The 15,494-nt window shown below is 47.0% G+C and overlaps 1 protein-coding gene across 1 annotated transcript in view; it reads left to right on the forward strand.

Annotated features, from left to right (window-relative positions):
- CIT (citron rho-interacting serine/threonine kinase) overlaps nt 1-15,494 on the forward strand; it is a 1,473,679-nt gene that overhangs the window by 635,502 nt on the left and 822,683 nt on the right. Inside the window, exon 22 of the mRNA XM_086942878.1 lies at nt 10,181-10,355. Coding sequence (XP_086799004.1) covers nt 10,181-10,355 — 175 coding nt within the window. The remainder of the gene's footprint in view (nt 1-10,180; nt 10,356-15,494) is intronic.

The raw sequence follows: 15,494 nt of genomic DNA on the forward strand, positions 1-15,494 counted from the left end.
AAAGACAACAGCCATTGACACACCCACCCCATCGACGAAGATCCTTTCATTCATGAAGATACCATCGACATTGATGCTAAGGCAGACAACGCAGTTGACAACACCAACGATGGGATTCCTTCCAAAGTCCACGCCTTGCCAGTGGCGATCAGCTTGACGACGACATCATCGACTGGACCATCGCCACTGATTCAAGTTACAAAGGTGACAATAACAACTTTAAGACCTGAGTTAATCTCTCATAGCCAGGTTTCACCTCTTTCCCCCATGTCACCTATTAGACCTGGAAGAGTCAGACGACAATGGGCCTTATGGGGCACCACAAAGCCCATCAGAACTCCAGGATGATTACGACATGGAAGAAGAACAATATTATCACCATAATTATGCCCCTCGCTCAAAGACTCATGTAGAGCACTATCAATATCTTACTCATCCACAACCCAGGCATGATGAAGTACAGGTGCCCATGTCGCTCTTTCAAGATTTGCAAACCATGTTGCACGATTACAGGAAAATGTTCCCTGAACCTCCCAGTAATACCACCTAAACCTGCCTCTCCTGCTACTCCAAGACGCATTTCTCCACCGATCACGCTCAGGATGACACCCCCGTCCAACATAGCGGCGCCACCATGGGAAGGATTCTTCCTCATCAGAGGACGAAAGAGAAGGCGGCGAGATCCCAGAACCTCAACCTCTACAGGATGAGTGGGATGATTTCCTTATCCCCATTCCATTGCCTGCACCTCCACACACTTCAGATCCTATCCCAGAGGACATCAGGGATTTTCAGAATTTAATGGACCGGATTCCACCTCCCAGCTTCCGTTAAGCAGTCAGACTGTTTCCTCTATGACTTCAAAGACCAGGTAAGGAAGTCAGAGCCATCCCCTTCATTGACTATTTATAGTTTTTATAAAGCGCTCTGTTATCAACTGGAGTTCTGGCTAAAACGGTTAAAGGCGATACATGAAAAGAAAAGGAAAGGACCATGAGACAAGATAGATCAGTACTCCAAGGAAAGGGACAACTCAGTACAGTTACTTTGGAAAAAGCCAGGTCTTGAGTGCCTTCATAAACTTTAACAAGTCGGTCATAGCTCTTAGGGCGGGAGGCAGTGAATTCCAGAGCTTAGTTGCTTGGACCAAAAAAGTCCTGCCACCTTGCCTGCATTTCCTAAACTTGGGCTCAAAAAACAAATTATCAGATGCGGATCAAAGAGATCTGTTAGGAATATATCTTCTCAATCCCTTTTGCAAGTGGACAGGCCCTAGCCCATGAAAGGCTTTAAAGACCAGGCAAAGAGATTTAATCTGAATTCTTTGCTTAATTGGCAGCCAGTGTAGCTCCTTTAAGGCCAAAGATACAGAGGCCCTCCAAGGTCTGTTTAAGGCAAGTTTAGCGTTGCAATCTGCACCCTTGACAGGCGATTCAGAAGGTAATCAGGTGCGTCCTAGAAAAGAGCATTGCAGTAGTCTAAACGGCTAAGAACTACGCTACGGACAACCAAGGCTATATCTGGGAGGAGGGGATTTAAATTGTGACGAACCCCATGTTTGCCATCACTGTTACAGCGGCCAACTCTCTGGTGATCCTGGTTCACTACAAACTGCAGATGTGGTCCAGTATCAGCAGCCTCAATGACCTAGTGCCGGACTACAAGAAAGCGGAAGCAAGGAACATTTTGCAGGAGGGTAAGTGCAATTTCTCTGCGATTATAGATTGTGCAAAAGACCTCAGCTCCGCAGGCTTTTGTCAACTGGCTGGGGCAGCTGTTTGAGACATTAAAAATGGCTCAAAGCCCCATCCTTTAGGCTGGAAGTGCAAACTAAGATCTTCGATATGGCTTACGACGGGGAAACAATGTTTGGGAAACATATAGACAACGCGCTATTGATCACAAAAACAGACCACCTTTTAGATCATGAGACAAGGCGTAAACAGTGACCTAGAACAGGATTCGGCTACATCCACTTCTCCCCATCCTGTGGGGGGAAATATTGTCAACTGCCACCCATGACCAGATTCTGGAATTTTTACCGACACCACCAAACAATCCTCCAAGGGGAGCACACCACCTCATCTTCTCTTGTTGAGAAAAGAAGCCCTCAGCATGCTTTTAAAGGAAGCAATCTAGAAAGTTCCTTTTTCACAGAAAGGTATAGGCTTTTACGTTCGCTGTTTCCTTATAAGAAAGAAAATGGGAGAATGGAAGCCCATCCTAGACCTAAGGTAACTGAACAAGTTCTTACGCAAGCAATTATTTTGGATGGTCACTCTGGCCGACATCCTGCATCTCCTAAACCATGGAGACTTTGACAACTCTGGACTTGCAGGATGAATATTTTGACATCCCCACACACCTCAAACACTGAAAATATCTTCGCTTCACTGTAGCCGGTACCCAATATCAATTCAGAGTCTTCCCATTCAGCCTCAAATGTGCGCCTCACATCTTTACCAAGTGCCTAGCCCCAGTAGCAGCCACTCTAAACACTAGGGTGACTTGGTTTTCCCTTCGTGGACGATTGGCTGCTAAAAGCTCCAACACTGTTGCATCCTCCAGATCCACAAAGACTTGTTTCACATTGTCGTAAGCTGAATCTCACTGTCAGTTTTCGGAGGTCAACAACTATTCCAAAACAAACCATAATGTTACTAGGATCCCATCTGGATACAATCCAAAATAAGGCTTATCTTTCTCAAGACAGACAACAAAGACTAGGAAATCTGGCAGTCAGACTCTCTAGAAGAAAGTCTGCTCCAATGAGTCTGTACAAGTCCTCTGCAATTAATCTAGTATCTCTGGCATGCCTGAAAATGAGACCATTGTAAGAGAAGTTACCAAAACAGTGGATCCAAGCAGAAGGGTTGTTCCAGGACATCATAATCATCACCCCAAAAATGATAGAAATGTAATGTGGTGGTCTCAACTTCTCATCTCTTAGAGTCTCACTTTTTTCCACGATGCCCGAATTCATCAGAACGACAAATGCCTCCATGCAAGGCTGGGGTGGACACCTGCAGAGTCAAGGAAAGTGGTCTGCGCCCTAGCAGTCCATGCATATCAACAGACTAGAGCCGAAAACCATCTTTCTCACCCTGCAAGGCATTTTCCCAAGTATAGCTGGTTCGTCCGTGCTGGTTCATGCAGACAATACTACCAGCATGCAATATATCAACAAGCAAGGAGGTAAGCGGTCATTAACTCTCTCCCTAGTCGCCCAGGGTCTGTGAAATTGGCTCACAACACATAAAATATCTCAGAGAGCCGAACATGTCCGGAGTAAGCAACACCTTAGCAGACACACTCAGCAGAACCAAAGACAGTTGCCACGAGTGGCAACTGGATGGACAAGACATCCTCACGTTGGGGCAAACCAGCATTGGATCTCTTGTCGACAGACAAGAACACCAAATGCTAGTCCTAAGCCAGTAGGTACCCGCTCCTAGGGTGGTGGGGGAATGTGTTTTTGATCAAATGGTCCGGGATATATGCATGTGCTTTTCCCCCTTCCCTCTCACACTGAAGGTTCTCAACAAAATTAAAATGGAACATTGTCGCCTCATCCTGGTTGCTCCCAGGTGGCCCAGGCAACACTGGTTTATGGAGCTCCTCCTGCTGTCAGAATGTAATCCCATTCACGGCAGCGTCAGCACTGTTGACCATGAACCAGTGCCAGGTTCTACATCCGTAACCAGCCTTTCTCCAATTGTGTGCATGGCTCCAGAATTCTACTAGTTCAAAGACCTAGACATTACTCATGACTGTAGGGCTATCCTACCCAAAGCAAGAGCTGAATCCACAAAGAAAACATACAAGTTGAAATGGAAGCGTATTCTGTTCGGTGTCAACAACCTACGTCAATTGAAAGAATCTCCTGAGCAGATTCTGCCCTATCTCCCATTACTTGCTAGATCAGGATTAGTGCATGCGCCTGTCAAGGTTCTCCTTGCAGCGATCTCACAGTACAGACGTTCATTGGACTCTCTCCCTCTGTTCCACAAGAATCATCAAACAATTCATGAAGGGATTTTTCAGAACTTTCTCTCCTGTACTCTCCCAACTTATGAAACCCCCCTTCGAACCCATCCACAAAGCGTACCTGAAGTTTCTTACATGGAAGGTCACATTACTTTTGGCTTTGAATTCGGCAGAAAAGTCAGGGAAAGGGAGGCTTTCACAACACAGGAGCCTTTTCTACGTTTCACTGATGATTATGTGGTTCTAAGATCAAATCCAAGGTTCATTCCCAAAGTTCAATCTCTATTACATCTCAAAGAACCTATTATACTTCGTACTTGTTTTCCTCAATCCGGCTTCACCAGCTGAAAGGTGTCTCCATACTGGGGACATCAAATGATGTCTTAAATTCTATTTACATCGTACTACACAAATACGGAAAACTGATCAACTCTTAGTGTATTATGGTCAATCCCAACAGGGTGCTTCAGTCACAAAACCAACCATTGCAAGATGGATTTCTGCCACCATCCAGTTTTGCTATTAGAAAGCTGGCAAATCACACAGTCAAGGCAAGGGCGCATTCAACAAGGGCAGTGTTTATTTTGACTGCTCTGTTTGCAGATGTTCCATTGGAAAAGATGTGCCGCGCTGAGACGTGGAAGAGCACCCACACATTCACGCAGCACTACTGCCTGGAATCGACGGACCACAGTGATGCAGCCATAGGGCAGGTGGTGTTACATCACCTTTAAGGTGAGCCTCTGTTTATGGAGTTGTTTATTGATAATTATGTATAGATTCATATAATGTTGTTGTATTGTGAGAAAGTTCCCTCTTTCTGCATGGTTCCCACCACTTTTTGCTAACTGTGTGTGCCTGGGCTCCTGGTAAACAGGTACCCAGGGTATATGTTCATTCCCTAAAACTGCATTGAATCCTAAACCTAATTGGCATCTCGGGCCACAGGTCAGCAACCTTAGAGGCCCTGTACCTTTACGCAAACACACTGCTTTTGCAGGCTGCGTGTCTTGGTGCAGAACAAAATGAAGAGTGGACATGGCACACATCCCTGTGTGCCGTGCCTACAACCCACTGCCCTGGTATAGATCAGTCATCCCTCTAGCTGGATGCACTATACCAGTGGTGAGGGTACAGGTGCATGAGCCCGGTACCCCTACAGTGTCTAAGTCCATTCTTACACATTGTACGTGCAGTGCTGCCATTAAGGGTATATGGTGCTGGGAACTCCTCAGCACCATAATGGCTACACTGAAAACTGAGAAGTTTGGTATCAAACTTCTCAGCACATTAAAGCCACACTGATGCCAGTGTGGTATTTAATAATAAATGCACACAGAGGGCATCTTAGAGATGCCGCCTAAAAACGAACCTACCACTGGTGATCTGGCTGAGTGGCTGCTTTCAGCTGTCACCACCAGACATGTTTCTGGACTCCTGGGTCGAGAGCCTGCTGCTCTCGGGGAGCCTGAAACAATGCACATCCTGGGACGAGGTGCTAAGCCTCCTCCCCCCAGGATAGGCAGGGTCCACGAAGGGGAAGCTTCAAAGGCTTGCCGCCTTTGTGAGCTTTTCCAGGCCACTTGCCGCTTTCAGCAACTGGCCCCCACTAGTTCGGACCCCAATTTTGGGCATGAAAACCGGCAGGAAAAACCAGTGAGGAAGAGAGTTCTGCCCAACTCTGCCAACTCCACCCCTCAGGTGAGGGAGACGAGGTGAAGCACATTTCTTAGTCCTCGCCATCTCTGAGATGGGGGGACCCAGGCAAAAGCTTATGCCCCCCTCCCACTGGAGGGTGACATAATAGGGGTGTACCCACCCCAGGGAAGGGGCCCATTGGTTCCAACCTTTTACCTACCTGTAACACCCTATAATCTAGTTTTTAGGAGCACCCCTGAACCTTGCTTTCTCAGACAAGAACCAAGTACAAGAAAAGAAGATGGATCGAAAAGCCATGCTGTAGCGAACAAGTGGAAGACACCCACTGACTTGACCCAGCCCTATCGGCTAGTCTCCACCTCAAACCTGCTACTGCGAAATCCCAGTGTGTCCTGCAGCCAGCAACCTCGAAAACCCGGAGGACCTGCCTGTCTTCAACCACGAAGACTGTGTCTCCTGCAAACACCAGATTTGTTCATCCCCAACCTCTGGCCCGAGCCGGAAACAGCGAATATGCCCCACTATGCACTTGCTGTCCACGGCCCGAGCTCGACTGGGCAAACACCACAAGGAGGTCTCCCCGACAATGCGATCCCTGACTTGCCTACAGCCGACGCCTGCAGCCTAAATCTGGAAGGCCCCCCCAACCGTGACCAGGAGCTGGTATGAAGATCGGACCCTTAAAGGCACCCCTGCACCTGACGCCCCACGGCCTTGGGTGGCCCAACCGACGGTGCTGAACCAACCCCCAACATCCCCTCTCGAAGTGGTGGTCGCACCCTGAAGACTTTCGTCCCCGAGCCTGCAGTGCTTTTGCAAACCAGAGACTCCCCATTGAAAGCTACAGGGCTTCTGACGCCAAAACAGCACAATGCACCAGGCCACCCCAGTGCCGCTGAGGGTGCATCTTTTGTGCTGGCCTAAACCCCCATTTGCCCTGAGCTTAAGTCCAGGAGCTTTGCTCCCACAACCCAATGGCCTGCTCGTCAGAAGCCACCAACTGGAGACCCCCTATCCCCATTGGATAACATTGGGCTTCAACACTCTGCACCCGGCCGCCCTAGTGCTGCTGAGGGTTCAACAAGACCCTGGGGGACCCCTGAGTCTGCCACCAGAATACCAACTCCACAACAGAGTACTTACCTTTAAACCGATAACTCTATTTTCCTCCATAGGATAACATTGACTGTTTTTCTATGAAAGGTTTCTGTGTGGAGTTGGAAAACCTAAAGAAATTCTTTAAAATTGTAGTAGCTAACAAAAACGATTTTACTTACCTGTTTACAGGAAATGTCCCAGTGTAGTATCCAGGTATACTACTCTGTGTAAGAAAAGTAATCTCAAAAGTAACTTACCTGTAATCTTACCAAAATGCCCATTCAAAGTATATGCACTGTATTTACAAAGCTTTGCATTTCTCAATAACAATACTGTAAGTCAATACAAAGTGCATATACAATTACAATCCAAACTGTATTACAACTGTATATTTACTGCAAAATATTTATCACTTACCTGTGCCAGGCTTGCTTGGTTCTAGGAAATAAAATAACTAAAAGAATATTTATTTACTAAAACAATTGGTCTGACGTTCAGTCTTTGAGTGTGTGAGACCATTTGCTGACTGAGTGTGTACAACAAATGCTTAACACTGTCCTCTGATAAAGCCTTACTGCTCGATCACACTACCACAAATCGAGAGTAAGGTGCTATCTAACTTTACCTTTGCCTACCTTTGGGGTTCTACTGGATTCTGCGCACACTATACCTCACTTTGGTATAGTATATACAGAGCCAGCTTCCCACATGTATACTACATGATAGTTTTCATCATATATAGAATAGCTACATTTTAGATATATAGATGTGCATTAAGTTGTTACCCACCATCAATGAAAGATCCAATACTGGAGAAGAAAAGTAGTTACTGTTCCTGTAACTGCAGTTCTCCAGTATTGGTATCTTTCATAGATTCACATGCAACCCACACGCCTCCCTTGAGAGGTTCCCCTTGTAGCTCGAGATGATGTTATTCCAATTTGTGCTTGCACATTTGATGTATTTAGCCTCTGTTTGGAGTATTCTACAGTGTGCTGTCACTTAAATGGTTTTAGTTTGTTTGTTCCTTTTTTAACAAAGGACATAGATAAGCTATTAAAGTGACTTCATTGCCATTATGGCCTATGGTAATGATGCATACTGCTTTATTGTGATACCGTAGGCCTCTTACTTCGATGACTGGGAATTATTCAATTAGCAATACTGGAGAACTGCAGTTACAGGTAAGTAACTTATTTTCATATTTAAACTGAGTAAGAGGTATACATGTATGGAATTGGAGAGATCAGAGATCTGAAAAATGAAATCCAGAGTTTCATAGAAAACACAGTTAGACCTCTGAGAAACAAATTAATATACAATACCAAATCAATCACAATTTAGAATGACTAAATAGGACTGTCAAAAGGTGCAATAAATATAATTATCTGGTTTGACTTCTTACCCTTGATGTTCGATCTCTTGGTGTTTATGTACAGCCGCTAAACTTGTCCTACACTGCTGTTTTATATCATGATTTGGCCTGACCAATCATTTAAGTATAAGTTCTTATCCTAAAACAAGTATTAACTTATTTGTTTTCCGATGAAAGGCCTGCAACAAGTCAATTTCCAGCTGTGAATATTTTATAGATTCACATGATTGTACATTTTCCCATTGTTAGACTAGCAACTTGATGGCGGTGGGCGGTTTTATAAGATGTTAATCGATGAAAGGTACCAATTCTGAAGAACTAAAGTTACAGGCAAGTAACTTTCTTCTTTCCTGGCTGTTAACGGCTGATACTAATGAGGATGCCTTTGACATCAACACCGATTTAGCTCCTTCATGGTACCAATGGCATAACTATCATTCTTTAACAATTTTCTGTTTGATCTATTCTTAGAGAAAGTCACAACTTAAAGAATCGGGAAAATAGGCAGCAAGGTTGTCTCCCTTAAAAACAACCTACAGGCTAATGGCGCCCCCGTGTTTGGACAGTCATGACAGACAAAATGTGTATACTCCGCTGCTACCGAGAGTATGACTAGCACGCTTAATAACTTGGTATGGCTCAGCTCTTGCTGTACACAGCTAAAGAAAGCTGTCTTAGCCTACTATCCTGCTCTAAAGAGCGGACTTAGAGGAACTGCTGAATCTCTGCTTTCTTTGAAAAGTTGACAGTACGATGATGTCTGCTGCAAAAACTTGAACTGCTCTTTGGGCCTTCATGAGAAGAAATTAACTTCCCACTTTCAATTACACTAATTGTTTTTGGATACCACTGACCTTCATGCCCCCTTTCTGTTTAACTTGTGAGTTATGGCGTCTTGTAAATATGTCTTCACTGCGTTGTCATCTTCAAACCAGAACCAAAGGTATAGGTTTATAGGATACAGTTGGAGTATAAACGTCTATCATTTTTGGGGATTTCTTCAATTTTGTCCAGTTAGTTATCAAACCTGTTGAAAGAAAAAAAAAACTGTTATGGCTACTCTTATGGCTCTAGATGTCTCTTGGAGCGGATTATTCATTTTCCAGTTGTACGGTGATTCCTTTAAAACCATGAGGGGTTTCATTATCTGGATTATTATTTTATCTATCTTTTAATTTACTTATTTAATGTATTCCTAATTCGAATGTATATTCTTGGTTTGCTTGGATATTATTTTACCAGTGAATACATCAGATATTTCTCTACACCTATTAATGACTGGTTCAGTTTTCATTAGTGTGTGTTTGTTAAATGTGTGTTAATGGCACTCTAACGTCAAGGGCAATATAAGTTGGAGATTCATTTTAATGTTCTTAATATTTGCAAAAAACTGGAACATTTATTTCAGTCATTTCCACCCCTTCATTGTCCTCTTATATTTTTAATAGGAAAGTGATATTAAGTATACCTGAAACTGTAATTAATATGTGTGATTGGCCAGGGAGATCTTTCTTTATTTAACCTATTTTCTTTCCATCAGATTTCCATTTTCCACTGGTCTTGGTTTATTTTTTTTTATTAGATACAGTATATTATTATTGTATTGTTTTTAGTGATTACATTGATCAATTTTAACCGCATCGCTGCTGCGGCGATTTTTGCGCTGTGCGGCTTTGTTCATTTTACCGCGTTACATGACGAGCTCAGCTCGTCATCAGCACACGCCACCCGTGGCTGATGACGAGCTGAGCTCGTCATCGGCAGCGAAGGGGTTAATAATGTTTATTGTAAATTGAAAATTACAATAAACAAATAGAGAAATGCTTGGTTATCAAGCAATTGTATTTGCCTTCAAAAACAAATGTTTCTACTATTAAAGGAGCATGTTTTAATACATAGCTAGCTAATATCTATGGCATAACTTATTTTTTAATCTGTGTTCTCTAAGGAATTAATTTTTTTGTGGCGCTTGACCTCCACTCTTTAACCTTTATCTGGAAACTTTCCTGGGTTAACATTACCATTGTCACTCATCTCGGCTTGTTTGATTTCCTCTTCCAGGAAAGCTCAGGAGGAGATGATTTCAGAGCTACGGCAGCAGAAATTTTATCTAGAAACACAGGCAGGGAAGATGGAGGCTCAGAACCAAAAACTGGAAGAGCAGCTAGAGAGGATAACCCACCAGGAACACAGTGAGAAGAGCCGCCTTATGGAACTGGAGACAAGACTGCGAGAGGTAATCCTAGGGCATATATATTCCTGCAGAGAAACTAGGGGATATTGTCTAAATTAACAATGTATTGAATGCCATCACTTCTCACACAGCAGATTTAGTGCGACCTCAGAACCTCTGTTTCCCAATTATATTCAAATTTTGCGCAGCACTAACCTTTTTGCAAAATCAAGGCTTAAAAAAAGAGCTGTGATAAAATTAAGTTTTATAGTGTAGTGACTTGCACAGCAGAAACTAATTTACAGTGAAAGAGCTTCAAATGAGATATACAAAAACTCTTGAAGATCAAAAAGAAGTATACATTTAAACTACTTATCTGATAGAGACTTAAAGCTGCAGATTCCTTACCTTAGAATTTTCCTCAGACGTCAGACTGGATCCGGAATTTTTTAGTGCGCAGGACCACTGCGCGACAGCAAGTGGCATGGTTTGGCCATTATTATCCAACACCACTGCAGATGTTCTGTTATGGATTCACATCATACAAAATGGAATTGAACTGAATTCTGAGTTTTTGTTGGAGTTATTTAAAGAGTATCCTGGGTCGAAGTAGTATGTTCGAGGCATGTGGGCTGCTGAATTCATATCTGTGCATAGACCGCCACCTAGTGTTGGGTCCGGATGATTGCACATAGTTGTCCTGGAAGAGTCTTCGAAGTATCACGAGATAGGTGGCTCCTCCCCTGGACTACAGTGCGCATGGGCATCGACTCCATCCCCAGATTGTTTTTTTCCGCCATTGGGTTCGGATGTGTTTCGGTTCCCTCTGTCGGAACCGATAGTTGTTCAACTTCTACTCGAGACCAAAAGGTCTTTAGGCTGGGCGTCGGTATAGTTGCGTACGGGTTTCTTTCTGACTCTCAGCTCCTATCTCTTGCTGCCCTTCCACGTGCCTTCGGCGCGGACGGGCCTACACTACAACTTTTGCTATGGAGCGGACTCCATTCAAAAAGTGTCCGCTGTGTCACTCCAAATATTCGCACCTCGACGTGCACCCTGTGTGCAATACCTGCTTGTCGCCGGATCACCGCGAAGACACCTGCATGGCGTGTTCGAAGTTCCGAAGCAAGAAGACTTTAAAGATTCGCCGGGCCAATCGGCTCCAGGCTCAATTGTCGGCTTCGGCGCCCCCACCAGATGACATTTTCCAGGAATCTGTCGAGGGAGAAGACGACGTGCGGGAGTCGGACTCTGGCCCCGCGTCCGAAGAGGAAAACTACGACGCGGGTGACGCGGACCTTGACGAAGTCTCCGACGAGGTAGGGGACGACGATCAGGCTTGTGCCACGATGGGAGATAGCTCAGAGGACGAGCATCCCCAGTCGGACTCAGGGGCTATTCCCCTTCATACGGCCCAGGTCGAGGGATCGCCTTCGGGCCTTACCCAAGATCTGCCTATCAGTCCTACGTCCCCGCCTCCGGGCCCGGTCACGGACATTTCTAAGCCATCTCTTCTGTTGAAGAAAACAAAAGTGAAACCAACTGGTCACGCACCCTCGGATGCGAAACCGAAACTAAAAGTTGCGTTGGTGAAGAAGGTTCTGGAGGCGTCAACTTCCAAAAAATCCAAAATGGCCGACTCCAAGAGCCACGCCAAGATGGCCGACCCGAAGCCCTCGGGGTCGACGCCAAAGGCGAAGGTCTCCGACGCGACCGCGTCGGCACCGAAAGGGGTCGGAGACCCGAAGACGGTTTCGAAGAAGCGTCAGGGCGACGACGCGCCTAGGCATGGGGCGTCGGCCCCGAAGAAGAAGCCTACCGGCGATCAGGCTCTCGAAGACGAGGGGTCGCTCGAGCAGGTGAAACCCTCGGCAACCCTTACAAAGAAAGTGGAGGAATCCTTACAGCGGATCCGAAAGACCACGGTGGTTCCCACTCAGGACACTGTAGTGCCTACGCTCACGCCTAAGCCTACTAAAGAGAAAACGCCTATTCGTTTCGTCCTTCCACCCAAGTCGGCGCCGAAGGCCTTCGCGCTGAAACAGGGCGGACATTCAGGGGAGGTGTTAACGCCGAAAGCTGCCTTGGTGGTATCGAAGCTTCGGCTCCAGCCGCTTGCGGTAGAAGAGCGTCGTGAGGTCATTATCGACGCCAACACCGGGAAACTGTCGCTCCTCAAACGAAAGATCACGTCGGAGCCGGCGTTGGAACCTTTTAAAATCCCGCTCAAGAATAAAAGGTACTCTGCGGACTCTTCGGCTCTGGTGGAACCTGTGTCCCCACAGGCCTTGGAACACTCGCCGTCGCATTCCCCCGCGGCCGATGCGGACGAGGAAGATGCCGAGTACACCTATCCGGCGTACTCGGATCCGGAGGAGGAGCATGTGCCCTGGGCCGGGGGAGGCGACCCAGATGACCCGCAGTCGGGTCAGGACACTCAACTTTTCACCGCCAAGACGTCCCCGACAGAGGACTCGGCGGCCTTCAATGCTTTAATTGAGAGAGCCGCGGCGAACCACGACGTCGAACTGCACTCAGACCCCGTGGATGCGGACTTCTTATTCGACACCTTCTCGGTAGCCGAAAAGCAAGTCAAAACGCTACCGATGCTTAAGGGGGTGCTTAAGCATGCACCGGAGGTTTTCAGAGAGCCCACCCGGGCGCGGGTGGTCAACCCTCGCATCGACAGGAAATATAAGGCGGCACCCACGGATCCCACCTATATCAAGGGACACTTTCCATTGGACTCCCTGGTTGTTTCCAACGCTCGGAAAAGGGCGAATTCTCAAACTACTGGTGACGCTCCTCCCCCAGACAAAGAGTCCAAGATCTTTGAGGCCTCGGGCAAACGTATTGCTGCACAGGCAGCTAACATCTGGAGAATATCTAACACCCAAGCCCTGCTTGCACGTTATGATAGGGCCCACTATGACACATTAGAGGCCATTCTGCAACACTTGCCTGACCAATACAAGGAGGCAGGAGAGATGCTCATTCAGGAGGGTAAACTCATTACAAATGCATCCATCAAATGTGCTCTAGACGTGGCGGATACAGCCTCTAGAGCCATCAATACAAGTGTGTTACTTAGACGTCATGCCTGGCTTCGTATTTCGGGGTTCAAGCCCGACATCCAAACCACTATTTTAGGGCAAACAGTTAACTCTGACCATCTGTTTGGACCAGAGGTGGATGCCTCTCTAGAAAAAATGAAAAAGGATACCGAAACTGCAAAGTCGATGGGGGCTTTACAAAGTCAGCAGTTTCGGGGTGGTTCCTTTCGCCGTTCAAATTCAAAAGGCACCTCCCGGGGACAGGCATCCCAGTCCGCACAATACTACAAGGGTAACACCCAGCCCTCGTATAACAACAAGGGTAGAGGCGGTTACAGAGGCAATAATACCAAAGGCAGGGGACGTGGAAACAATGGCTCCAGGTCCACCACCACCAACAAGCAGTGACGTCTTGTCACTGCCCCCCAACCATGCAACACCGGTTGGGGGGAGACTTCAGCAGTTCCTGCCGGCGTGGAAGAACATCACCACGGACAGGTGGGTGAGGTCCCTTATCCAGTACGGGTACTGTCTAGAGCTTACTTCCATTCCACCAGACATACCCCCAAGAAGCCGTCCTATGTCAGGCGAGCATTTGACCTTATTGCAGCAGGAAGTTCTAGTTATGCTGCAAAAAGGGGCAATAGAGCTCGTCCCATTGCGAGAGCGGGGAACAGGGGTTTACTCCCTCTATTTCCTGATTCCCAAGAAGGACGGATCCCTCAGGCCTATCCTGGACCTCAGGCCCCTAAACTGGTACATACTCTCGGAGCACTTCCATATGCTCACGTTGCAGCAAGTGCTTCCCCTGCTTCAGCAGGGGGATTTTCTGGCTACACTGGATCTGAAAGATGCCTATTTTCATATCCCCCTACATCCTTCCCACAGGAGGTATCTCAGATTCACGCTCTTAGACCAGCATTACCAGTTCAAGGTCCTGCCGTTCGGGGTCACCACGGCACCAAGGGTATTTACGAAGTGCCTAGCGACTGTGGCGGCGCATCTCCGTCGCCAAAACGTCCACGTCTATCCTTACCTGGACGACTGGCTCATTCAGGCAAGGACGGAACAACAGTGCGCAGACCATGTGTCACGCACCATTCATCTCCTGCATGATCTGGGCTTCTCACTGAACTACCCCAAGTCCCATCTCCAGCCCGCCCACGTGCGACAGTATCTGGGCGCGACGATCAACACTCTGGCGGCCACTGCGCAGCCAAATTCAGTGAGAATCGCCAGTATCCAGGCGCTGATCCAACGGTTCAGACCCCAACACTCGCTTCCAGCGAAGGTGTTCATGCAGTTGATAGGCATGATGGCCTCCTGCATCTCCATTGTCCCGCACGCGAGACTACATATGCGTCCGCTTCAGGAGTGCTTAGCACGTCAGTGGACTCAGGCTCATGGGCAACTGACAGACCTAGTGTTGGTGAGCGGTCGGGCATACAACTCTCTGCATTGGTGGAATCCACAAAACCTTTGCAAAGGCCAACCATTCCAAGAGCCTGTCCCACAGATTATCCTGACGACGGACGCCTCTCTCCAGGGATGGGGAGCGCATGTACTCCATTACACTGTGCAGGGACTATGGACACTACAGCAGAGGAAGATGCACATCAATGTGTTGGAACTGATGGCAATCTTCATGGCCTTAAAGGCGTTCAAAGTACATCTGTGCAACAAGGTCGTGTTGATCCGGACGGACAACATGACGGCCATGTACTACATCCAGAAACAGGGAGGCACACACTCTCCACAGCTGTCTCATCTGGCTCAGAGCATGTGGAAGTGGGCCATTCAGAGGAACATCTTCCTCATGGCAGAGCACCTCCCGGGCAAGGACAATCAGATGGCAGACCTCCTCAGCAGGCACAGCCATCAGATGCACGAGTGGGAGATACATCCATCGGTACTCCAACCGTACTTCCAAATGTGGGGTCATCCAGAGATAGACCTGTTCGCCACAAAGGAGAACGCAAAATGCAAAAGCTTCGCCGCCAGGTTCCCACACCCCCAATCACAGGGCAATGCGATGTGGATGAACTGGTCAGGCAGATTTGCGTACGCTTTTCCCCCAGCACCTCTGATACCGCTGGTGGCACGCAAGCTCAGGCAACACTCGATGACGCTCATCCTGGTTGCTCCAACG

This window comes from Lissotriton vulgaris, chromosome 11 (assembly GCF_964263255.1).
Source record: "Lissotriton vulgaris chromosome 11, aLisVul1.2, whole genome shotgun sequence".
NCBI lineage: Eukaryota > Metazoa > Chordata > Amphibia > Caudata > Salamandridae > Lissotriton > Lissotriton vulgaris.